The following is a 26,367-nucleotide window of genomic DNA, read 5'->3' as shown; positions in this document are numbered from 1 at the left end:
CCCTCCTCTTCTACCACCCCTAGTTCGTTTCCCAGAGTTAGCAGTCTTTACGTTCTGTTTTCCTTTCTGATATTTCCCACACATTTCTTCTCCCTTCCCTTATATTCCCTTTCACTATTATTTATATTCCCCAAATGAATGAGAACATATAATGTTTGTCCTTCTCCGACTGACTTACTTCACTCAGCGTCCTTTGGTTTTAATTAACTATAAGAGTTCTTCATTCTGTACGAAAGATTTTTTTATCCATTACAGACTGTTTCAGTCAGAAATTCCATTTTGCTTTAAGCAACAAAACTCTTACAGTATGACAAATGTTTATTTTTTTCTTGGATCAGGAGATTTTGCCCAGACCCTGGTAGACTGGTAGAGGTGTTCATGATGTTACCAAGGATCCAAGTTCCTCTTCTCTTTCCATTTTCACCTCCATGTACATGGCTTTTATCATTATGGAACAAGATAGCTGCTATACTTCTATCTACCTCACAAAATTTCAGGAATAAGAAGTATGAAGGAAAAAGGCAGAGGCTAAAAAAGGGCAAAGGGGTGTTCCAGCTAAATCTTTACCCATTAAAAACCTTCACAGAATGGGGATCCCTGAGTGCTCAGCAGTTCAGCACCTGCCTTTGGCCCAGGGTGTGGTCCTGGAGTCCCGGGATCCAGTCCCGCGTCGGGCTCCTGGTGTGCAGCCTGCTTCTCCCTCTGCCTGTGTCTCTGCCTCTATCATGAATAAATAAATAAAATCTTATTAAAAAAAAAAAAAAACCTTCACAGAAGCACTATTAACCAATGTCTATTATATACATAAACCAGACCAGTGACTGACACATGGCTACCTTTAGCTGTAGGAGAGTCTAGGATTTTGAATTTTGGGTTTTTTTTTATAGTCTCCACAAAGACAAGGGGAAGGGAGATGGATTTGAAGACTGTATCACTCAACACGTATTGAAAGTACTCTCTCCAAATCTATAGTACGCTTTAATTTTATATATGTATCTTCTTTCACACCAGAGTTTTTAAATCTTGATATAGTCAAATGTGTTGTTATGTGCTGAATGTTTATGTCTACCCTAAATTCATAGCCTGAAACTCTTTACCCCAGTGTTATACTTTTGGAGGTGGGAAATTTGGGGAGATAATTAGATTTATATTAGGCCATGAAGCTAGGACTCCTTTTTAAGATTTTATTAATTTGAGAGAGTGAGTTAGCAAGTGAGAGAGCACAAAGCAGGGGGAGCTTTAGAGGCAGATAGAGAAGCAGGCTCCTTGCTGAGCAGGGAGCCTGACATGCCTCCATCCCAGGACCCTGGGACCATGATCTGAGACAAAGGCAGATGCTTAACTGAATGAGCCACCCAGGTACCCCTGTTAGATGCTTAAATATTCATCTTTCTATATATTCCTGGAACAAATTTTGGCTACTTTAAAAGTAAAAATTAGAATAATTTGGTGAGTTTGTATTGGGTCATTATTTTTAGAGAAGCTACAATTACATCTCCCAGAATGCCCTTCTCTGTATTGTTCTAAATTAGGGTTGACCATAAGAATTTATGTGAGATTTGGCAGATAGGAGTCAAGCAGCTCTGAAGGGCATTAGGTATGGAGTAGCACCTTGACCCACTTTCCCAAGTCTTAGGTCAGGCATGAGTTCAGCTCCATGAAGACTGGTATCATTTCGTTCTGAAGGTCATCCATGTCATCTAGTTTAGACGCAGTGAGAGAGAACATAGAATTCAATTTGTCCTCACTGGTTTCAGTTTGTCTTTGTTCTGCCCTACTTCATGTAAGTTCTTGACTACAAGACACACTATAGCAATTTTAAGCTCCCCTCCAGACACAATGGCAATAGCTTCTCATAAACTCTTCAGTAGCTCCCATAATTATATAAGTCTAATCCCTGTAACTAATCTATTGTACTATATCAATCATAATGGTTGTGCTTTCTTGATCAAATTGTAGTTGATAGAAAAATATAGTCTTTATGGATTTGTTTTTTTTCTAAAGATTTTATTTATTTATTCATGAGAGGCACAGAGAGAGAGGCAGAGACGTAGATAGAGGGAGATGCAGGCTCCTTGCAGGGAGCCTAATTCAGGACTCGATCCTGGGAAGGGGATCATGCCCTGAGCCAAAGGCAGATGCTCAACCGCTGAGCCACCCAGGCATCTCAAAGATTTTATTTTTAAGTAATCTCTATACCGGGATCCCTGGGTGGCGCAGCGGTTTGGCGCCTGCCTTTGGCCCAGGGCGCTATCCTGGAGACCCGGGATCGAATCCCACATCGGGCTCCCGGTGCATGGAGCCTGCTTCTTCCTCTGCCTGTGTCTCTGCGCCTCTCTCTCTCTGTGACTATCATAAATAAATAAAAAAAAAAAAAAAAAAAAAAAAAGTAATCTCTATACCCATTGCAGGGCTGGAACTTACAACCCTGAGATCAAGAGTCACATGTTCTACCAACTGAGCCTGCCAGGTGTCCCTATGTGTACAATTTTTTTAAGTGTAAATTTTAAATGAAGTATAATATAGACAAAGAAAAATAAACCTTTTTTTTTTTCTAAAGAGAGCAAAAGATTTTCTTTTTTTTTTCTTTTGAGTATAGTTGACTATACTCAACTAAAAGTTGTAACACAGTGTTACATTAGTTTCAGGTATATAATTTAGTGATTTGACACAAAAATGTACTATTTTACCTTTTTTATGGTCATGAGGGAGAAGTGGGCTTATTCTTAATTAAAATATCTCTAGAAAAACACCATCAAGAATGCTTAATTTATCTGGTTCTTTGGTGGCTTAGTATGTTAGGTATCCGCTTTCTTTTTCTTTTCTTTTTTTTTTGGGGGGGGGGTATCTGCTTTCCACTCAGGTTATGATCCTGGGGTCCTGGGATGAAGCGCTGCATCAGGTGCTCTGCTCAGCAGGGAGCCTGGTTCTCCCTCTGTCTGCCAACCCCACCTGCTCTATTAAATGAATAAATATTTTTTTTAAAAAAGAATGCTTCATTTATTTGGTGATCATTTAGTACGTCCAAACACTCAATCATTATGTTTTACACCTGAAACTAATAGGTTATGTGTCAATTCAATCTCAAAAGAACAATGCTTCATAGTAGGCACTGCTCTGAAGATACTGAAAGACAACCAGTGTTCCATGAGATGTATTTTAGGTAGAATTACAGGCTGTTCAGGTAAATGGAAGGCAGCTTAGGAACGGATCAATCCACCATATTCATCAGTGTGTTTCAGTAGGAGTTACCGTATATAAACCAGCACTGTTATATGAAAGTGCTTACTTTTAAAATACCTTTATCTGAATAATCCCAATTTCCTTTCTCCTTATGCTATTCTCCTTGATTCGAAATCCATACTACCTGCAAATGGAAATTCCATAAAAACCACTGACAGAAAATTCTTATTCATCCTTACCTAAAGACCAGAATACTATACATTTCTTACTCCATAAACTTAACGAAGAGTTGTCAAAATGAAGTCTTAGATTAGAAATCTAAGCTCTTGGGACGCCTGGGTGGCTCAGTGGTTGAGCGTCTGCCTTTGGCTCAGGTCATGATCCGGGGTCCTGGGATCTGGGATCCAGTCCCCTACCAGGCTCCCCGCAGGGAGTCTGATTCTCCCTCTGCTTGTGTCTCTGCCTCTCTCTGTGTCTCTCATGAATAGATAAAAAAAATTTTTTTTAAAGAAAAAAAATCTAAGCTCTTTCATGAGTATGCATGATTCAACAGACTGGAACTGAAGTGAATATGATAAAAAAAAAAAAAAAGGACATACAGGAAGCAGCAGATATAACACATAAATCCTTCCTAGTTTGAATAAATTACAAACAAACAAAAAATGGCTAGTCTTTCACTTTAGTGTCCTGGAATAAGTCCAAGATCTAAAAAGCACGAGTTTTATGGACTGACTCCTGGTTTTGTTACTTACTGAATTGTGGGACCTTGGGCTAATCAGTTACCGTGAGCCTCATTTCCTCACTCGTAAACACCCTATTGCCTTTTGGAACAGGTGCCATTCTCCTGGCAAACACCGGGCACTCACAAAAGCGGTAGTTCTTTATCACCCAAATGGCGCTCGTTTTCATATACTCGCCCTCAAAGTTAGTAAGCAATCAGGAGCAAAGAATTAGAGCCCAGTTCTCCGAATCACACCAGCTCACACCAGGGTACCCTCGAAGGCGTCACCGAGGGTCTCTTTCGGTGGAAGTGGATGTGGCATTAGAGGGGGCCCGGGGGCGCGACGCAGCGGGTTAGAAGGATTTCCGCCGCAACCGCCAAAGCAACCGCGGGCCGGAGACACCGAACCGGAACTGGTGAGAAGTACGCCTGCCGCGGAGGGAGGTAATGCGGAAGCGCCGCAGAGGGGGTTGGGGGACTACGTTTCCCATAAGTCCACGGGGCAGGGCGAGGGGCGGGCGGGCGACTGGGACAATACCGGACGGGCCTTGCCTGGTAATGCCAAGGTAAAAGCCGGTTGTGCGGCTCGGAGGGAAGAGCACCTTACAGTCTGCGCTTAGATATCTGCTAGTAGCCCTCCTAACCCACCCCAAACTGACAGTGATTTCCTGGCAATTCGGGGATTTCCGGGCCGCAGGACTCCATCCCTAAAACGCGTATCAGTACCTCCCCCCTCCCTCCACCCCCCAGTGGGCCTGGGGGAGATTCCAGGTGCCTGAGGTCGCGGGGCGTTATACTGGAAAGGTGAGGGCCCAGGGTCCCGTTTCGAGGGCTGACAGTCCGTTCTGGGTCCTCAGTGCCTCCTCCCTCGAGCCGTGTGACCTATTAAATGGCGCTGGAGCTGGACTGTGCCCGGTTCCCCGGGTGGGAGGACAGCAGTGGTGCCGGGGAAACTGCCCTCCTTCCCACCCCCAACCCTGAGCTCCCAATCCGGTCTGGCGGCCGGCGATCTTCCTGCTCCTTGGGGGGCTCTCGGACGTTCTCGACTCGAGGCAGCCCAAGCCCTGCTAAAACACTGATGCAGCACCTCTAATTCCTTCCTCTGTTAGGGTGCTGGCAAGACTGCCAATGCAGAGGCTGAGTAGCTTGCTCCAAGAGCTCGAGGTTCGCACCGAGTCTCTGCGGACCTAAAGCCCTTTGCTCACGTCCCTGCACAGTCCTCAGGCCGTAACTTCAGAGTTCAGGCGCTGTGAACCGCAGGGTCCTTTTTATATTTTCCCCCAACGGTACGGACTCTCGCTCGGCCCTTTGAGCCCAGGTGCGCCGGTACCGACGCGGCGGTCCCGCCCGTTCCAAAAGCGAGGAACCCGAGCCGTCGCCCTTGCGGCCTTGCCTTCCTCCCAGGCGCCACCCGGTCGCCTGGCGGCAGCGCTCGCCGCGGGCTGCGACGCGAGGCGGGGGGTGGAGTCGGCGGAGCGGCCGCGGCAGCAGCGAGTGGGTCCGGTGGTGGCGCTGGGGCGGGGCCGCAAGGAGGGCGCCGGCTGACCCACGGACCCCGCCGGGATGGGGAGAGTGGCTGCTCCGCCAGGGTCCTGCGGGTGGGGGAGCGGCTCGGCGACCGCGGCTGGCCGGAGCCCTTCCGCGCTGTGCTAGAGATGCTCTTCCTCTCGGTGAGTGGTCGTTCGTTCTCGGCCGCGCGGCCTAGGTCACGCCCCGGGGAGGAGGAAAGAGCCGGGCCGCCTCGGTCCGTGCGGCCTGGAGGGCAGGGCCACGGGGCGCTGACTCGCTGCGTGGGCCTCCTCCTCCTTGGGCATGTTGATCCGCGGCTGCGCTCCATGTTCCAGTTTCATGCAGGCTCCTGGGGAAGCTGGTGCTGCTGCTGCTGCCTGATTCCAGCCGACAGACCTTGGGACCGGGAGCGGGGCCGGCGCTGGCGGCTGGAGATGGCGGACACGAGATCCGTGCACGAAACCAGGTTTGAGGCGGCGGTGAAGGTGATCCAGAGTTTGCCGAAAAATGGTAAGTGCGCTGGGCTCCCGCAGCCCAGCTCCAGAAGCCTCCTGCAGAGGCCCGAGGCCCCAGTTCCCGAACGTCGCCTCTTTGAACCTTCTCTCGGCTGGTAGACTTGCTAATTTAACCTACTTCGCTTCTGCGTTTACAACGAATGTAATTGGAGGGCAGGTGAAGAATGGGAATTAATTACCTGCTGATCTTGCAAGCTCGAGACGAATCTATTATCCAGCTTTTGAGTAGTTGCTATTGCTGAAAACAAAAGTCTGTCACTTAATGACTGCGGATTTGGGTATGTTTAAAAAAAAAACAAAACTGGGTGGGGGATGCCTGGTGCCGCCTACTCATAAACTGCACTATTTAAGCCTTTCAAAAACTTTTGATGTGAAGGCAGGGAAAGGAAAGAAGAGCTAAATTCATTTGTAAAATGATTTATTTTAATACATACATGTATTTGTGACTTTTTTCAAGTGTGCTGTCCTCTGTATTCTTGTGCTCTCTTTCTTATACTTATATTGGGCCTTCCTTGCAGCTTAGGAGAAAAGTCATTTCAGTTCTTTTGTATTTAAGATTTTTCAGACTCCTTTCAAAATTTTTCTCCTCCTTATCCTTGGCTTTCAGCAGTTTGACTGTGATGTGTCCAGGTGTGGTTTTCTTCAAATTTATCTTGTTAAGAGTTTACAGAGCTTTTTGCATTTGTCATTTTATGTGCTTGACCAAAGTTGGGGACAAAGTTTAAAGCCTTTAAGATATTTTTTCCTTTGGAGAGGCTTGGCAAAAACAACTCTTATCTTTTACTTCGTATCCTTCTTCACTATAGGAATTATTTTTCACAATTAACTTGTATTTTCTGACGATGCTTCTTAAAGCACTATTACTGTGCCAGAGCATAAAATTCACTGAATACATCGTTAGCATATTTTTACAGTATTTCGTATGTTTTCTGTTTTAATTAATCATGAGTTGACTTGGTAATGACTATTCAACATGGTTTAATAAAAATTCATTAAGTGCAAATTCAAAAGGTTTTGAAAACAAATATACACAAAATAGTATTCTTTTTGTAATCTCAAACGTCAGACTGGAGGAGGAACATCTGAGATTGTGAAGGGGTTGAAAGATAAAAGAAAGATAAGAAAAAAAGAAAAAAGTGAATGAACAATATGTAAAGAAATAATATAGGAACTTATTTAGCTATTGGTTTTTAAAATGCCTGATTAAGAGGGTTTATAAAAAGGCATCATTCTAAGAGTTTTACATAAGTTGTAGCATCATCCTTTCTCTTAAACCAATATTTTTCTAATTTTTTGAAAATTGTTAAAGGTAGAACTTAACATCTCTAGTCTATTTTTTTGGGTATATATAATGTATTAAGAAATCTGTGTAAATATGAACTGTATAAACATAGCATTTAAGAAGCTATTGCAAAGTTAAGATATCCTGGCAAATGGCACCTGAGTTGGATAATATTCAGTATACTGTTATCCCCTGAAATTAAACTGATATTAATTGAAGCTGGAAGTATTGTTATAATGAATTAAAATTTTTTATAATAATACCTTTTAACAGGTGTCTGCCCTGAACAGTTTTGCAAAGAGTAATATCTTACAGTTAGTTCCTTGGCCTTTATTTAAGGTCTAAGGTTACAATGAATCATGTAGGATCTATGTTTTATTTACCCTTGGCCTTTAGAAATTTAAATTCTTAGGGGACACATGGGTGGCTCAGTGGTTGGGCTTCTGCTCTCAGCTCAGGATGTGATCCCAGGGTCCTGGGATCAAGTTCCACATCTGGCTCCCTGCAGGGAGCCTGCTTCTCCCTCTGCCTATGTCTCTGCCTCTCTCTCTCTCTTTCTCTCCATGTCTCTCATAAATAAATAAGTAAAATCTTAAAATAAAAAGAAATTTAAATTCTTAGATGACATTTTAAATACAAATATCAAATATAGTATGTGTGAGCACCTTAAGAACAGATTATATTTTATCTGGTGTTTATATATAGATTATATTCAATACATTATCAATTTTTGCTGTAATCTATTCTAATGTATATGTCACTCATCTTAAACTTTTAAATCTTATTTTGATTTACTGTAGATACTATGAGTTGAATCTCTTGGTGTTTTAAATTTAGATTTGTGTTATTTAATAGGTAACCATTTAAAAAATACTTCTTCAAATAAAACTTTATTTCAAAGCTTAAAAAAATATGTAGCCATTTTAACTGTAATTTCCCTATGTTTTTTAACCTATGTTATACCAAAGAGGACAATATTATTGAAATAATGTATCTAATAGATACTCCTAAAGGAGTATATATGATATAGAATTGTTATTGTGGTTTTGGAATTAATTATTCATTCTTGCCCATACCTGAAACACCAGCTCTCAGCTTGTCTGTGCTGTAATTTTCACAATGTTTATAAACTACTAGTTTTTGATTACTACACACTATTTGTTATGCAATCTATAAAGTTTTTAAAAATATCTTTTTACAGTTTTTATTTTTGTAATAATTTTGTATAAAAATAACATACAAACAGAATGTAAAAAATTTTAAAACACAAGCAAACAGGAAAATAAAAATAATCTCTATGCTTAGTATCTCCAGAAATATCTTCTTTAACATTTTGGTGTGTTTCCTTCTATTCTGCTTTTGATGCATATAAATATTTTGCAAAAATGAATTGTATTTGATATGCTATTTTTATTTTATTTTTTAAAAGATTTATTTATTTTGTTAGTTGAGAGAGAAAGCACGAGTTGAGAGGAGAGGCAGAGGGATAGGGAGAAACGGACTCTGCTGAGCAGGAAGCCCGATGTAGGGTTTGATCCCAGGACCTTGGTATCATGACCTGAGCCAAAGGCAGACTCTTAACCAACTGAGCCACCCATGCCCCTGGATATGCTATTTTTGAACTACTGGTTTGTTTGTGTGTTTGTTTTTCTTTTTTCATTTTATAATAGATTGTGAAACTTTTCTCAAGCCATTCTTTGTATTTTCATAATATATAATTTGTAAGGGCTGTAGTTATAAATCATCCAGTTGTATATATGTATATACGTATCATAATTATTTTGGCATTACCTATTATAAAACATTGGCATTCTGATTTTCCTTGTTATGAAATATTGCAACTTATAGTACTAATGCATACAATAAATTTTTAAAAGGTTACCTTTTATAAAAAGGTTATAGGTATGTTAGAGACATGTATGCACACTGATTTTCAAAGAAATTGATGTGTTCAAAATTACAAAGGTAGGAAGTGTGAAATCTCTTTTATCTTGGATTGATTCTTTTTCTATCACAGCACACACTGGTTGACTTTAGTCAAACTTCCTTATCCATTAAGAAATTGAAATTTGGCCAAGAGAGTTGAATTTCTTTTTTTTTTTTTTTTTTGAATTGAATTTCTTAATATTGAAGTTTCATTAAGCAGACTGTACATTTAACTTTTTCACTTATGCTAGGCAGTTTGATTTGTCACTATCCTTGTTTAGAAAATACCTTATTAATAGTTGCATAATGCAGCTATTCTGTATTTTCATATATTGCTTTTTGAAATGATATTTTCCAGTTAGTTACATCTAGAGCATATTTGTTCATTTATCCTTTTATTTATTGAACTATGTTAGGCATTGTTATTAAAGTGTAACAATCTCCAGAGTTTTTTTTTTTTTTTTAAGATTTTATTTATTTATTTATGAGAGACACAGAGAGAGAGGCAGAGACATGGGCAGAGGGAGAAGCAGGCTCCGTGCGGGGAGCCTAATGTGGTACTCCATCCTGGAACCCCGGGATCATGCCCTGAGCCAAAGGCAGACATTCAACTGCTGAGCCACTCAGGTGCCCCAAGAGTTTTATTTTCTTTTATTATTATTTTTTTCTTTTTAAAGATTTATTTATTTATTCATTCAGAGAGAGCGAAGAGAGAGGCAGAGACACAGGTAGAGGGAGAAGCAGGCTCCATGCAGGAAGCCCGATGTGGGACTCGATCCTGGGTCTCCAGGATCACACCCCGGGCTGCAGGCAGCGCTAAACTGCTGCGCCACTGGGGCTGCCTGAGTTTTATTTTTTTTTTTTAATTAGAGGACTAAAGCAACTTACAGAGCCATGACATTTGTTTCTATAAGACAAATAAGTGATTATCTGAACTATTAATGAAATATTTAAAAATCACTATTATTATAACTGAGCTGATTTATAGCTTTAGATTGTCAATTGTATTCTCCAGGTGATCTGTTTTTGATATGTTTCCAATAGGTTCATTTCAGCCAACAAATGAAATGATGCTCAAGTTCTATAGCTTCTATAAGCAGGCAACTGAAGGACCGTGTAAACTTGCAAGGCCTGGATTCTGGGATCCTATTGGAAGATATAAATGGTAATTTCATATAGGGAGCTATGAAAGGAATTTTATTTTAATGACATAATTATCATATGACTTATTTATGTGGTTACATATTATTCTGAGCAGATACTGTTCTAGCGTATTGGATCCGATTTTTATCCTCCGCGTTCTTTTAACACAATTTCATATGAAGAGAAAAGTCTTGGGGAAGAGAGGAAAACAGTAAAACCAAAAAGGACAGGTGTATCAAAGATAAAAAAATCATTTTCAGGTAGTCTTTCCTTTTAGGAGTTTTTTTCATTTTATTGTAAGAAGAGCAACTCCCAAGAGCAGTTAAACTCTCCTGCCTCTTTTACCAAGAAAAATAATGACTTTTACTTGCCAAGTGACACTGTTTACTTTGAGCCTTTAGGTGATAAGTAACTAGGCACATGCTGTGCTAACTTTTGGTCTGGGCTATCACTCTTGTCCCACTGTACTTGAATAGAAATTTGATTTTTAATATACATAAGAAAGTCGTAAAATAGCCAGAGAAACCTCCATAACATGGACTGTACTTTAGGAACAGAGTATGCTAGCTGGTGTAGCAGATCTTAAGAGCCACACATTTTGATGGTTAAATTTATTTACACTGAATTGGAAGTCCTTAAACTCCTTTGAGGATTTCTTAGTACTATATTTTCCTCTAAGTTCTTTGTGAATAGTCATAAATAAAAGGTTAAATGTAATAGCTGTCTGTTAGTTGATCTGTTTTAAGACAAGTGATTTACCTTACGATTTTTCCCTCAGAATTGACCATTGGTGGATTTAAACTGCTTCTGGAAAAAATGTGTAAAAAGAAAGAGTTTCATTATAGGCAAAAATTTCAGAGGACTGTTGTCCTTATCTAGGGGTTTAAAATGTCTTATGCAAAAAAAATAATAAAATAAAATAAAATAAAAAATGTCTTATGCCTCACATTTTTGTTTCTAAGAAGTAGGAAGCCACTTTTATTTTTTGAGTATATGTTAGACTCTTGTTTAAAATTAATGGAAACTTTTAACCAGAATTTCTGTTCATTTAAAACATGGCCATGATAGTTCATTTCATATAGAGTCTTTTAAAATGTTCGTTACTGTCACCATTCTTTATCATACAAAATTTTTGAAGAGTTCTTAGCAAATATTTTTCAACAATATATAGTATCTACTCTATGGTATATATAATAGTCTCTGTAACTTATAGTTTATAATTTACAGATGGGCTACATATTTACTACTTTTAAATAATATTTAATTTGACAGTTTATTTTCTCTGATACTTTTTTTTAAGATGATACTTTTATTTCTTTTTTTAAGATTTTATTTATTTATTCATGAGACACACACACACACACACACACACACACCCCAGAGGCAGAGACACAGGCAGGGGGAGAAGCAGGCCCCATGCAGGGAGCCTGATGTGGGACTTGATCCCGGGACTCCAGGGTCATGCCCTGGGCCTAAGGCAGGCGCTAAACTGCTGAGCCACCCAGGGATCCCCTAAGATGGTACTTTTAAAGAGATCCTTTGGAAGCATAATATTTTTGTATAGGCTTTAAGAAGAAAGCCTGTTTTAAATTAATGACCCTATAGCATTGACTACAAATTGTATTCTGAGCAATTGGAAATTGTTCAGTAATTTGATATTTGCCTGTTCTTATTTCTAGGGATGCTTGGAGTTCGTTGGGTGATATGACCAAAGAAGAAGCCATGATTGCATATGTTGAAGAAATGAAAAAGGTAGGGGAAATCATTCACAGCAGAAAATGAAAATATTAGACCTCCGGGATGACTCAGTGTGTCTGCCTTTGGCTCAGGTCATGATCCTGGGGTCCTGGGATTGAGTCCAGCATCAGGCTCCCTCTGGGGAGCCTGCTTCTCCCTCTGCACATGTCTCTGCCTTTCTCTGTGTCTCTCATGAATAAACAAATAAAACCTAAAAAAAAAAAAAAAAAGAAAATGAAAATATTCATGGGGCACCTGCATGGCTTAGTTGCTTAAGCATCTGATTCTTGATCTCAGCTCAGGTCTCTTTTTAATGTTTACAATTTTTAAATTTTATTTTCAGGTCTTGATCTCAGGGTCATGAGTTAAAAAAAAAAAATATCCAGCACAGCTGAATTAAATTAATTTTGTTATTAAGCAAATTAGCTTCTTTGTTTTAAGGAACAAAGAAATTATAATATGTTAGCATATAATATTTAAGATGAATTTATTAGGGCTTTATCTGTCTCTTCAACGTTCATCTTTTTTTTTTTTTCAATGTTCATCTTAAGATAAGTGTTTTTACCATAAGATCACACTGTAGTGATGGGATTTTTTTTAATCTTCTCTGTATTTGTCCATAGCTTCTTCAGAAAATGTAAAAATAGGAATCTTTTGAAATATTGAAGCCCCTTCCTCAGGAATCTGGGGAATACCTGAGCAACCTTGAAAGCATTTCTGCTTTGGAACTTTTTATTTAGGAGAAATAGCTAACAACCCTGCCCATCAGTGTTTTCGTCGAGTTTGACTCACAAATTGAAATACTCCCATCATGGGATTTCTTAATAACAAGGATTTCTTTTCCTTGAATGCAGAGATCCTTCAGAAACAAAATAAGATAAGGATGCTTTTAATTTCTCTGGTAATTGGTAAGGACAGCTTTCCTTACTGACTAGCTTTCTTAAGTCTGCTCAAGGGATTTTTTGAGGAGCAAATTTATGAAGAAATCATGATTTTAAAGATACTCTTAGTGTCTTTTTATAAAGCACCATTGCTGTGTTGGAACTGGATCAGAAATTGTGAAATTTGGGATCCCTGGATGGCTCAGTGGAGCACCTGCCTTTGGGCCAGGGTGTGATCCTGGAGGCCCAGGATCGAGTCCCACATCGGGCTCCCTGCATGGAGCCTGCATCTCCCTCTGCCTGCGTCTCTGCCTGTCTCTCTGTGTCTCTCATGAATAAATAAATAGTATTTAAAAAAAAAAAAGAAATTGTGAAATTTAAAGATGCATGGGTGGCTTAGTGGTTAAGCATCTACATTTGGCTCAGGTTGTGATCCCGGGGTCCTGGGACTGAGTCCTGCATCAGGCTCCCCAAGGAGCCTGCTTCTTCCTCTGCCTAAGTCTCTGCCTCTGCCTCTCTCACTGTGTTTCTTGTGAATAAATAAATAAAACCTTAAAAAAAAAAAAGACATTGTGAAGTTTAGGTCTGTTTTATAATCCTTTTTTTTTTTTTTTTTTTTTTTTTTTTTTCCAAACACACTGCACGTTTCTACCTTAACGACCCCTTCTGGCTCCAAAGCCCACAGGTGGCCTGGGTGCTGGGGCAGGCAGGACCATGAAAAGCCCCAGTGCATGGAGACCCAGTTCTCCTTGAAGCAGGTTCCTGTTTTATAATCTTAAATAAGTTATCTTTGAACATAAAATCTGTAAAAAGGAACACTTCTTTTGCCAGCTTGTTTGCCAGTGTTAATTTCTTTTTTTTTTTTAATTTGTTTTTATTGAAGTTTGATTTGCCAACATAGAGTATAACACCCAGTGCTCATCCCATAAAGTGTCCTCCTCAGTGTTCGTCACCTAGTTACCCTAACCCCCCTCCCACCTTCCCTACCACAACCCTTTGTTCATTTCCCAGAGTTAGGAGCCTCTCATGGTTTGCCTCCCTCTCATTCAGTGCCCTTCCTTTCCCTTATAATCCCTTTCATTTCACTATTTCTTATATTCCTCATATGAGTAAAACCATATAATGATTGTCCTCCGATTGACTTACTTCATTCAGTATAAATACCCTTCAGTTCCATCCACGTCAAAGCAAATGATGGGTATTCATCGTTTCTAACGCCTGAGTAATATTCCATTGTATATATAGACCACATCTTCTCTATCCATTCATCTGTCAAAGGACATCGAGGCTCCTTCCATAGTTTGCTATTGCAAACATTGCTGCTATAAACATTGGGGTGCAGGTGTCTCAGTTTTTCACTGCATCTGTATCTTTGGGGTATATCCAAAGGGTATATAGGTTATAGGATATAGGTCATAGGGTAGCTCTATTTTCAACTCTATGAAGAACCTCCCTCCACACATTTTTCAGAGTGGCTGTACCAGTTCACATTGCCACCAACAGTGCAAGAGTGTTCCCCTTTCTCTACATCCTCTCCAACATTTGTTGTTTCCTATCTTGTTAATTTTCACCATTCTCACTGGTGTGAGGTGGTATCTCCTTGTGGTTTTGATTTGTATTTCCCTGATGGCAAGTGACGCGGAGCATTTTCTCATGTGCTTGTTGGCCATGTGTATGTCTTCTTTGGTGAAATTTCTGTTCTTGTCTTCTGTTCTTGTCTTCTGCCTATTTCACGATTGGATTATTATTATTTTTTTGGGGTGTTGAGTTTAATAAGTTCTTTACAGATCTTGGATACTAGCCCTTTATCTGATACGTCATTTACAGATAACTTTTCCCATTCTGTAGGTTGTCTTTTTTTTTTTTTAATTTTTATTTATTTATGATAGTCACACACTGAGAAAGAGAGAGAGAGAGAGAGAGAGAGAGAGGCAGAGACACAGGCAGAGGGAGAAGCAGGCTCCATGCACCGGGAGCCCGACGTGGGATTCGATCCTGGGTCTCCAGGATCGTGCCCTGGGCCAAAGGCAGGCGCTAAACCGCTGCGCCACCCAGGGATCCCTGTAGGTTGTCTTTTAGTTTTGTTGACTGTTTCTTTTGCTGTGCAGAAACTTTTTATTTTGATTAAGATAAAAGATAGAAGATAACTATTGGGATCATTCATTTTTGCTTTTGTTTCCTTGGCCTTTATAGATGTATCTTGCAAGAAGTTGCTGTGGCCAAGTTCAGAAAGGGTGTTGCCTATGTTCTCCTCTAGGATTCTGATGTATTCTTGTCTCACATTTAGATCTTTGATCCATTTTGAGTTTATCTTTGTGTATGGTATAAAAGAATGGTCCAGTTTCATTCTTCTGCATGTGGCTGTCCAATTTTCCCAGCACCATTTATTGAAGAGACTGTACTTTTTCCAGTGGAGTCTTTCCTGCTTTGTTGAATATTAGTTGACCATAAAGCTGAGGGTCCACATCTGGATTCTCTATTCTGTTCCATTGATCTATGTGTCTGATTTTGTGCCAGTACCACACTGTCTTGATGATCACAGCTTTGTTATACAGCTTGAAATCATCATTGTGATGCCCCTGGCATTGGTTTTCTTTTTCAGTATTCCTCTGACTATTCGGGATCTTTTCTGATTCCATACAAATCTTAAGATGATTTGTTCCAACTCTGTGAAGAACATTCATGGTATTTTGTTTTTTTTTTTTAACTAAAATTTTTATTTATTTATTTATGATAGAGAGAGAGAGAGAGAGAGGCAGAGACACAGGCACAGGGAGAAGAAGCAGGCCCCATGCACCGGGAGCCCGACGTGGGATTAGACCCCAGGTCTCCAGGATCGTGCCCTGGGCCAAAGGCAGGCGCTAAACCGCTGCGCCACCCAGGGATCCCCATCTATGGTATTTTGGTAGGGATTGCATTAAACGTGTAAATTGCCCTGGGTAGCATAGATATTTTCACAATATTTATTCTTCTAGTCTATGAGCATGGAATGTTTTTCCATCTCTTTGTGTCTTCCTCAATTTCTTTTAGAAGTGTTCTGTAGTTTTTAGGGTATAGATCCTTTACCTCTTTGGTTAAGTTTATTCCTAGGTATCTTATGCTTTTGGGTGCAATTGTAAATGTGATTGACTCCTTAATTTCTCTTCCTTCAGTTTCATTGGTAGTGTATAGAAATGCCACTGATTTCTGGGCATTGATTTTGTATCCTGCCACACTGCCAAATTGCTGTATGAGTTCTAGCAATCTTTGGGTGGAGTCTTTTGGGTTTTCTGTGTCCAGTATCATGTCATATCATGTCATCTGCAAAGAGGGAGAGTTTGACTACTTCTTTGCCAATTTGAATGCCTTTTATTTCTTTTTTTTTTTTTAATTTCTTTTTGTTATCTGATTGCTGAGGCTAGGACTTATAGTACTATGTTGAATAGCAGTGGTGAGAGTAGACATCCCTGTCATGTTCCTGATCTTAGGGGAAAGGCTCCCAGTGTTTCCCCATTGAGAATGATATTTGCTGAGGGCTTCTCATAAATGGCTTTTAAGATGCTGAGGAATGTTCCCTCTGTACCTACACTCTGAAGAGTTTTGATCAGGAATGGATGCTGTATTTTGTCAAATGCTTTCTCTGCATCTGTTGAGAGGATCATATGGTTCTTGTTTTTTCTCGTTGATGTGATCTATCACATTGGCTGTTTTACGAGTGTTGAACCAGCCTTGCATCCCGGGGATAAATCCCACTTGGTCATGGTGAATAATTTTCTCAATATACTGTTGGATTTTTCTAAATTTTATTTATTTATTCATGAGAGACACAGAGAGAGAAAAGAGAGAGAGAGAGAGGCAGAGACACAGGCAGAGGGAGAAACCGGCTCCATGCAGGGAGCCTGATGTTGTACTAGATCTCAGGTCTCCAGGATCAGGCTGAAGGTGGCCCTAAACCGCTGAGCCACCTGGACTGCCACACTGTTGGATCCTATTGGCTTGTATCTTGTTGAGAATTTTTGCATTCGTGTTCATCAGGGATATTGGTCTATACTTTTTTTTTTTTTGGTGGGGTCTTTGGTTTTGGAATCAAGGTAATGTGGCCTTATAAAACAAATTTGTAAGTATTCTGTCCCTTTTTATACTTCGAAACAGCTTTAGTAGAATAGGTATTATTTCTTCTTTAAACGTTTGACAGGGATCCCTGGGTGGCGCAGCGGTTTGGCGCCTGCCTTTGGCCCAGGGCGCGATCCTGGAGACCCGGGATCGAATCCCACGTCAGGCTCCCGGTGCATGGAGCCTGCTTCTCCCTCTGCCTGTGTCTCCGCCTCTCTCTCTCTCTCTCTCTGACTATCCTAAATAAATAAATAAAATATTAAAAAAAAAAAAAAAAAAAAAAAAAAAAACGTTTGACAGAATTCCCCTGGGAAGCCATCTGGCCCTGGCCTTTTGTGTCTTGGGAGGTTTCTGATGACTGCTTCAAGTTCCTCGCTGGTTACTGGCCTGTTCAGGTTTTCTATTTCTTCCTGTTCCAGTTTTGGTAATTTGTGGTTTTTCAGAAATGTGTCCATTTCTTCTAGATTGCCTAATTGGTTGACATATAGCTGCTCATAATGTTTTTAAAGTCATTTGTATTTCTTTGGTACTCGTGATCTCTCCTCTTTCATTCGTGATTTTATTAGAGTCTTTTCTTTTTTTTTTTTTTTTAATTTTTATTTATTTATGATAGTTACAGAGAGAGAGAGAGGGAGGCAGAGACACAGGCAGAGGGAGAAGCAGGCTCCATGCACCGGGAGCCCGACGTGGGATTCGATCCCGGGTCTCCAGGATCGCGCCCTGGGCCAAAGGCAGGCGCCAAACCACTGTGCCACCCAGGGATCCCGAGTCTTTTCTTTTTAATAAGACTGGCTAATGGTTTATCTATCTTATTAATTGCTTCAAAGAATCAGGTCCTGGTTTTGTTGATCTGTTCTACAGTTCTTCTGATCTCTAGTTCATTGAGTTCTGCTTGAACCTTTATTATCTCTCTTCTTCTGCTTGGTATAGGTTTTACTTGCTGTTCTTTCTCCAATTCGTTTAGGTGCAAGGTTAGCCTGTGTATTTGTGTTTTTTCCAATGTTTTGAGGGAGGCTTGTATTGCCATGTATTTCCCTCTTAGGAGCACTTTTGGTATCCCAAATATTTTGAATGGTTGTATATTCATTTTTATTATTTTCCATGAATCTTTTTATTTCTTCTCTAATTTCCTGGTTGATGCATTTGTCTTTTAGTAGAATGCTCTTTCACCTCCATGTATTTGAGTTTCTTCCAAATTTCTTGTCATTGAGTCTAGTTTCAAAGCATTGTGGTCTGAAAATACGTAGGGGACATTCCCAATCTTTTGGTATAGGTTGAGACCTGATTTGTGACCCAGTATGTGGTCTATTCTGGAAAAAGTTCCATGTGCACTTGAGAAGAATGTGTTTTCAGTTGTGTCTGGGTGGAAAGTTCTGTATATATCTGGGAAATCTGTTTGGCCCAGTGTATTATTAAAGGCCCTTGTTTCTTTGGTGATGTTCTGCTCAGAATATGTGTCATTTGCTGAAAGTGCTGTGCTGAAGTCTCCTACTATTAGTGTATTATTATCTAAGTATCTCTTTCCTTTGTTTATTAATTGATTGATATACTTGGCAGGTCCCACATTAGGAGCATTAATATTGTTAGGTCTTCTTGTTGGATAGACCCTTTAAGTATGGTATAGTGTCCCTGTTCACCTCTTACTACAGCCTTTGGGATAAACTTTTCTGATATGAAGATTGCTACCCCAGCTTTCTTTTGAGGACCATTTGAATGGTAAATGGTTCTCTACCCCTTCATTTTCAGGCTGGAGGTGTCCTTAGGTCTAAAATAGTCTCTTGTAGACAACAAATTGATTTGTCTTGCTTTTTTATCCAGTCTGAAACCCTGTGTCTTTTGTTTTTTTGTTTTTTAATATATTTTTTAAATATTTTATTTATTTATTTAGGATAGTCACACAGAGAGAGAGAGAGGCAGAGACACAGGCAGAGGGAGAAGCAGGCTCCATGCACCGGGAGCCCAACGTGAGATTCGATCCCGGGTCTCCAGGATTGCGCCCTGGGCCAAAGGCAGGCGCCAAACCGCTGCGCCACCCAGGGATCCCACCCTGTGTCTTTTGATGGGATCATTTAGCCCATTCACTTTCAGAGTACCTATTGAAAGATATTAATTTAGTGTTGTAATACCTATTCAGTCTCTGTTTTTGTGGATTGTTTCTTTAGACTCCCTCTTTCTTTTACAAGGTCCCCCTTAATATTTCTTGCAGAGCCAGTTTGGTGGTTACATATTCTTTCAGTTTCTGCCTATTTTGGAAGCTCTTTATCTCTCCTTCTATTCTGAATGAGAGCCTTGCTGGATAGAGTATTCTTGGCTCCATGTTCTTCTCATTTAGTACCCTGAATATATCCTGCCAGCCCTTACTGGTCTGCCAGGTCTCTGTGGAGTGGTCTGCTGTTAATCTGATGTTTCTCCCCATATAAGTTAAGAATCTCTTGTCTCACACTGCTTTAAGAATTTTCTCTTTATCTTTGAAATTTGCAAGTTTCACTATTAAATGTTGAGGTGTTGAATGGTTTTTATTGAATTTTAGGGGTGGTTCCTATCTCTTGGATTTGAATGCCTGTTTCCTTCTCCAGATTTGGGAAGTTCTCAGCTATGATTTGCACAAATATACTTCGTGGTCTCTCTCTCTCAGCCTCTTCTGGAACCCCAATTAGACATATATTCTTCCTTCTCAAGCTATCATTTATTTCCCTAAGCCTTTCGTCATGGGCTCTTAATTGTTTTTCTCTTTTTTCCTCAGCTTCCTTCCTTACCATCAACTTGTCTTCTATGTCGCTCACTCTTTCTTCCACCTCATTAACCCTCATCGTTAGGACCTCCAATTTGGATTGCATCTCATTTAGTCTATTTTTCATTTTGGCCTGATTAGATCTAAATTCTGCAGTCATGAAGTATCTTGATTCCTTTATGCTTTTTTATAGAACCACTAGTAGCTTAATAATTGTGCTTCTGAGTTGAATTTCTGACATTGTATTGAAATCCAATTCTGTAACTCTGTAGCAGAGGGTACTGTTTCCTGTTCTTTCTTTTGCGGTGAATTCTTCCTTCTCGTCATTTTGTCCAGTGCAAGAGTGGCTGTTTGAGCGGGCTGAGTCAAAAATATCGACCACGACCTAAGTAAAATACACCCTTGATGATTCTGAAGAGGTCAGAGATCAGAAAATAAAAGAAAAAGAAGACCAGAACAAAATATAACAGAAGGACCACTGGAGTCAAAAACAAGTTTTAAAACACAGAAGTAAAAATAAATAGCTAAAAGCTAAAAACTAAAAACAAAGAAAAAAAAGTAAAAGTAGAGAAAAGAGGAAAAAGAAAAAAATTAAAAGGTGGGGGGGATGGTGTTTGTGAGGAAGTAGTAATGGAGAGAGAATGTAGTCTACCTGAGGAGTCCTATAGGGTGATCCTCTTGGTTCTCAGTGTATTTTGTTCTCTATGTTAGAAGTTGCTCAATTCCAAATTTATATGAACCAGCAATACTTATTATATAAAGCCCCAACATTGACCACAAAAACATAAACAAGATAAAAGAGGGTACAGAAGAAAGAAAGAATATAATCTCACAGAATTACAGTGTTCCACTTGGTTCTGAGTGCATGTTGGTCGTATTTTAGAAGGTACTAACTTCCACCATCACAAATTAAAACAAGGCAGAAAAAACAAAAAAACCAAAAAACCCATGTCTTGTATATGTACCAAAATCCCAGTGTTAATTTCTATAAGTAATTTTTGTGAGGTGATTGAGACTCATTTGTTTTGTTTTATTTTGTTTTCTTCTGCACTGCTCAAAGTTGTGCCCTTTGTTAAATTGTCACAGTTTTTTTTTTTTTTTTTAAGTTTTATTTATTTATGATAGTCACAGAGAGAGAGAGAGGCAGAGACATAGGCAGAGGGAGAAGCAGGCTCCATGCACCGGGAGCCCGACGTGGGATTCGATCCCGGGTCTCCAGGATCGCGCCCTGGGCCAAAGGCAGGCGCTAAACCGCTGCGCCACCCAGGGATCCCTGTCACAGTTTTTATTTAGTGGATGTGGTTTATCTATAACAGAAGGCAGAGTTTAATCCTTTTGACTGTTAACTGTATCAGTAGCACAACAACAAAGGAACCTCTTAAAAGCAGAAAGAAAATCTAAAGCCTTTTTGGTTTGTTAACTATTCCTTTTCTTTATTTTAAATATTCTGATTTGGGGGGCACACTTCTATAATGTAAAGTTGAATAGACACATCAGGTAAAATTTACCCATTTTTCCTATCCAATTTGATTAAGTAATGATGTAGTTACAGGTTAAAATGGGAGGGATACGGTTTTAAACTATACTGCTGCCTTTTAGCTGTCTTAAGATACTTTAACTGTACCCATAGATTTCTATAACTACTTCTCTAATTCAAGAATATACTTTTAATTTTTTTTACAGATTTACTTATTTATTCATGAGAGATACAGAGAGGCAGAGACATAGACAAGACAGAGGAGAAGCAGGCTCCATGCAAGTAGCCTGATGCAGGACTTGATCCTTGGAATCTAGGATCACACCCTGAGCCAAAGGCAGTCAGCTGCTGAGCCACCCAGGTGTCCCATCCATTCAGACTTTTAAAATTTCATTTTTCAGAAGGTGAATATAATAAAATTTTGGTAGACTTTTAGAGATAAATCTAAAATGTTAAGATACTAATCAGTTGAAAATTTGATTCATTTTTTAAAGTATTTGCAGAGTTTTGCTTTGTGGACATCAGTAGATACAATTGTATACTTTTAAATAATGATGTGGCAGAGGGTGGAAGGGACCTGGCTGGCTTAGTCAGTAGAGCATCCAACTCTTGATCTCAGGATTGTGAATTCAACCCCCACATTGGGTCTATAGATTATAAAATATTCATGTATATAAGTGTGTATATATATATATTAGATAATGGTATGGGATGGTACATTATCCCAAAGATTAGGTTACTGAATATGGGACTTTTTGTAATTGTAGTAATTAATTGACACAACCAATTAGGAATTTAAATTATATTTTAAATATAGTTCAGTGTGCTATTGCTCTTTAGAATTACTCTTGTATTATAAATCTCATTCTTTTGCTTTTGCATTCACATGTTTAGGGAACTTGTCCATTGGGATCCTTGGGTGGTTTGGCAGTTCAGTGTCTGCCTTCTGCCCAGGGTGTGATCCTGGAGTCCCGGGATCAAGTCCCGCATCGGGCTTCCTCTTTGGAGCCTGCTCCCTCTGCCTGTGTCTCTGCCTCTCTCTCTCTCTGTGTCTCTCACGAATAAATAATAAAATAAAACCTTTTTTTGAGAAAAAGGAACTAATCCATTTAATTTATATTTTATAATAGATATTTGTAAAAAGATTTTATTTATTTATTCGTGAGAGACACACAGAGAGAGGCATAGACATAGGCAGAGTTCTAGGCTCCTCACAGGGAGCCTGATGCGGGACTTGATTCTGTACCCTGGGATCATGCCCTGTGCTGAAGGCAGACATTCAATCTCTGAGCTACCCAGGTGTCCCTAATAGATAATATTTTATAGAAAATTGCTTTTGTAATCTATAAACTGTCCAGTGAAATATCATTTAAAAAGTTGCTGGAATCAAAAATTCTTTTAAATTAATAGGATTTTAGCTTTGAGGGAACAAAAAAAGTAATGTGGTTTGTGGGAAAAATCTGTAGTTCTTTTAAATAAAGTTAATTTTCATAATCAAAAGGAAATATAAAATTCTATTTTCTGTACAAATTTTACAGGCTATCTGTGTTCTTTTAAAGATTTTATTTTTAAGTAATCGCTACACTCAATGTGGGGCTCAAATTTAGAACTCCATGATCGAGGGATCCCTGGGTGGCACAGTGGTTTGGTGCCTGCCTTTGGCCCAGGGCACGATCCTGGAGACCCGGGATCGAATCCCACGTCGGGCTCCCGGTGGATGGAGCCTGCTTCTCCCTCTGCCTGTGTCTCTGCCTCTCTCGCTCTCTCTCTCTCTGTGACTATCAGAAATAAAAATTAAAAAAAAATTAAAAAAAAAAAAAAAAGAACTCCATGATCGAGTCGCATGCTCAACCGAGCCAGTCAGCCAGCCCCAAATTATATAGGCTATGTTAATGAGGGTTTCTAGAGAATTCAGCCAAAACAAAACTTGAATAATATGCAGTATGTCCGTTGGATGTAAAGAGAGATCAGTGTCCTCAACTCTGGCTACACATTGGAATCACTAGGGGGATCTTGTTTAAAAAATATATATATATAAAAAAAAAAATATTGCCCCAGCATAACCTCAGACTAATCATTTCGGGATTTCTAAGAGGATGGGATAATAGCTGTACCAGAGGGAAGATTAGAACAGAGTCTCATAAAGGATGGAACCTGAAAGTCACCATGAATGAGGGTCTGGTCTGTACCTCTGCCAAGTCCAGAACATTGGCTTTCTTTTCTAAGGGTTGACAGATGATAACCACCTTTTGGAGATTTGGAGAAAAACCGGAATACTAATTTTTTCCCCCAGAATGCTAATTCTTTAACTTACAGAGGGTGTTATATTTTTCAAGTGTGCAGCATACTCCTGATTAAGATATAGGACACTCCTCAAAATGTCAGAGGCACTTGGGAAACTGGATGAATGATTGCTAAGATTGTCTATTGAACAGAGCATAGAACACTGAGATTTGGATGGCATTAAGAGATCTGTTCATTTGATCAAAAAAAAAAAAATCTGAGCAATTTAATCTTTGCTTTACAATACAGTGTATCTGTGCCTCTGATAGTATATTTTTATCATACAGAAATGATGTTTCTTATCAAGAAAATGTGCTGGAGAACTGGAAAAATTACTGTGCTTTGGGTGCTGTTTTTTTTTTTTTTTTTAATAAGATTTTATTTGAGAGAAGCATAAGCAGGGCGAAGGGCAGAGGGAGAGGGAGAAGCAAACTCCCTGCTGAGCAGGGAGCTTGAAGTGGGGCTGAATGAATCCTGGGACCCTGGGATCATGACCTGAGCTAACGGCAGACACTTAACCGACTGAGTCACCTAGGCACCCCACAGATGCCACTTTTATGGAATCTGTGCAGCTCACCAAACAGTTTTCATTTGGATAGGTTATAATCGAATTGAATTGATTTAATTCACTTATACTGTAAATAAAATCTTCTCTAGGAGTAGTTACCTAGACTGAGGTTTGCCTGGCTCTGCTTGTCTCTCTGTGTCTGTCCCTGCCAGTATCATGCGTGTGTGTGCGTGCACATGCCATTTCTTTTATTTCAGCATTGGAGTGAGGGAGAGAATTTTGCAGATGACTAAGATCATTCTTCTTGGGTTTTGTATTTTTAGTTTTTTCTTCAGAGAGTAATCTCTTAAATTCTGGCTATATCTTGCTGTGGCTGCTTGTGTCCTGATTTTATTGACTATTGAAATTCTTTTTCTTTTTTTAAGATTTTATTTATTCATGAGAGACAGAGAGAGAGAAAGGCAGACACAGGAGGAGGGAGAAGCAGGCTTCATGCAGGGAGCCCAATGTGGGACTTGATCCTGGGACTCCAGGATCATGCCCTGGGCCAAAGGCAGGTGCTAAACCGCTGAGCCACCCAGGCATCCCAAATTCTAGCTTATTGAAAGAAAAATAACTCTGCTTAGATTTGCCTAGGACTAGCACATACTACATATATTTAGTTCTGACATTTGAAATCCATAATTCAGTCCGTTACTTACGGGTATAAACTGAAACAGATTTGAGTAGCTCTACTTAAAGACAAATTTGATAGACTTTTTAGAGTAATATCTAATTGAGAGATAACTAAAAGAGATCTGGTTTGAAACAGGATCAAAGGAAGTTTTGGGTGGAGTGGGTCAAGATGGAATATATGGCTAGCTTACCAGATTCCATTGAATCTTTGCATACATACACTATTCTAGTATTAAATAGTGTAAAGGATGTTGACTTGTGTTTGAATTATATCTCTGCCATGTAGTAGCTGTGACTTTGGCCATATCAAAAAATTTTTTTTAATTAATTTATTTATTTATGATAGTCACAGAGAGAGAGAGAGAGAGGCGCAGAGACACAGGCAGAGGGAGAAGCAGGCTCCATGCACCGGGAGCCCAATGTGGAATTCGATCCCGGGTCTCCAGGATCGCGCCCTGGGCCAAAGGCAGGCGCCAAACCGCTGCGCCACCCAGGAATCCCTGGTCATATCAAAATAAGCATTACCTAATGGTTTCAATTTTGGGGTTGAATCTATTATAATCCATATATATTCCAGATCATATATCTATATTAAACTATAAAAATGCCCTCCCTAATATCCCCAGCCTCACAGTAACAAGTACTCCCTTCTAAAAAAGATATTTTATGGTTAAAGCAATTTTTTTCAGTTCTATTCATTGATAGGAACAGCAATTAGGTAATTTACATTTAGCTCTCAGATCACATTATAATCACTATAACTAGTTATTTTTAGCATAGTTCATCCTGTATAATCTCCCAACATACCTCCGCCTTGTTGATTAAAACTAGATGAAGGCCCTGTTCTACTGAGCTTACATTGTATTGCTCTGAAAGATAGGCAGTAAGCCAACAATAAAGCAGGGCGGTGACTGACGAGTCTGAGCTTCTTAATTTTAAAGGTGTAAGTGGCCACTTTAAAACTGTATATAAGCTGAAAAATATGCAAAAATGATATAGGACTTTGGTTGCTTAAAGTAATAAATGTGTTCATCTTAGTAGTAAAAGTAATAAATGTAAATGAAAAAAATCCAAACATCAAAAAAAAAAAATGAAGAGTCTTTCCTATTCCCTCCATGTTAATTCTTTGAGTCTAATTACTTTTAATTCTATTTTATAGATTGATTCAGAAAACACATATATGTATATCTTCTTATTTTAAAAGAGAAGAACCTTGGGATCCCTGGGTAGCACAGCGGTTTGGCGCCTGCCTTTGGCCCAGGGCGCGATCCTGGAGTCCCAGGATCGAATCCCACGTCGGGCTCCCGGTGCATGGAGCCTGCTTCTCCCTCTGCCTGTGTCTCTCCCCCCCCCCCCGCCTCTCTCTCTCTGTGTGACTATCATAAATAAATAAAAATTTAAAAAAAAAGAGAAGAACCAATAATGGTATCATATTCCTACTGTTCACTAACTACCTTTTTGCTTATAAAAAAATTCAGATGTTTTCCCAGTCAGCACACACAAAGCTAACCTTATTCTTTTTAAATATCTGCAAAATATCTCCTATATGGAAATATTTTCTTTTATCAGTTACCAGTTGATGGCCATTTACTTGAAATTAATTTACCTTGCTCTTTAAATTTGATGATTCTAAATTGGCCCATAGGTGTGAAAATGACAACCATTTCCTACTTTCCTTTTATGCCCTTTTAGAAACATGACCTT

The 26,367-nt window shown here is 39.5% G+C and overlaps 1 protein-coding gene across 12 annotated transcripts in view; it reads left to right on the top strand.

Moving 5' to 3' along the window:
* The first annotated feature begins 4,406 nt into the window (after positions 1 to 4,406).
* The window catches only part of ACBD5 (acyl-CoA binding domain containing 5), a 50,706-nt gene continuing 28,745 nt past the window's right edge, over positions 4,407 to 26,367 (top strand). For 8 of the 12 annotated variants that reach the window (XM_038529743.1, XM_038529737.1, XM_038529736.1 and 5 more), the window contains exons 1-4: positions 5,423 to 5,574; positions 5,749 to 5,923; positions 10,181 to 10,301; positions 11,959 to 12,031. In XM_038529743.1, coding sequence (XP_038385671.1) covers positions 5,560 to 5,574; positions 5,749 to 5,923; positions 10,181 to 10,301; positions 11,959 to 12,031 — 384 coding nt within the window. In that variant the 5' untranslated portion in view covers positions 5,423 to 5,559. Of the gene's footprint in view, positions 4,471 to 4,530; positions 4,709 to 5,404; positions 5,575 to 5,748; positions 5,924 to 10,180; positions 10,302 to 11,958; positions 12,032 to 26,367 lie in introns of those variants that run through there. The other 4 variants (XM_038529740.1, XM_038529742.1, XM_038529741.1 and 1 more) reach the window with 4 other exon arrangements.

Source organism: Canis lupus, chromosome 2 (genome assembly GCF_011100685.1).
Source record: "Canis lupus familiaris isolate Mischka breed German Shepherd chromosome 2, alternate assembly UU_Cfam_GSD_1.0, whole genome shotgun sequence".
Taxonomy (NCBI): domain Eukaryota; kingdom Metazoa; phylum Chordata; class Mammalia; order Carnivora; family Canidae; genus Canis; species Canis lupus.
The sequence above is the reverse complement of the archived record's forward strand: the minus strand, read 5'-3'. Positions and strand labels throughout refer to the sequence as shown.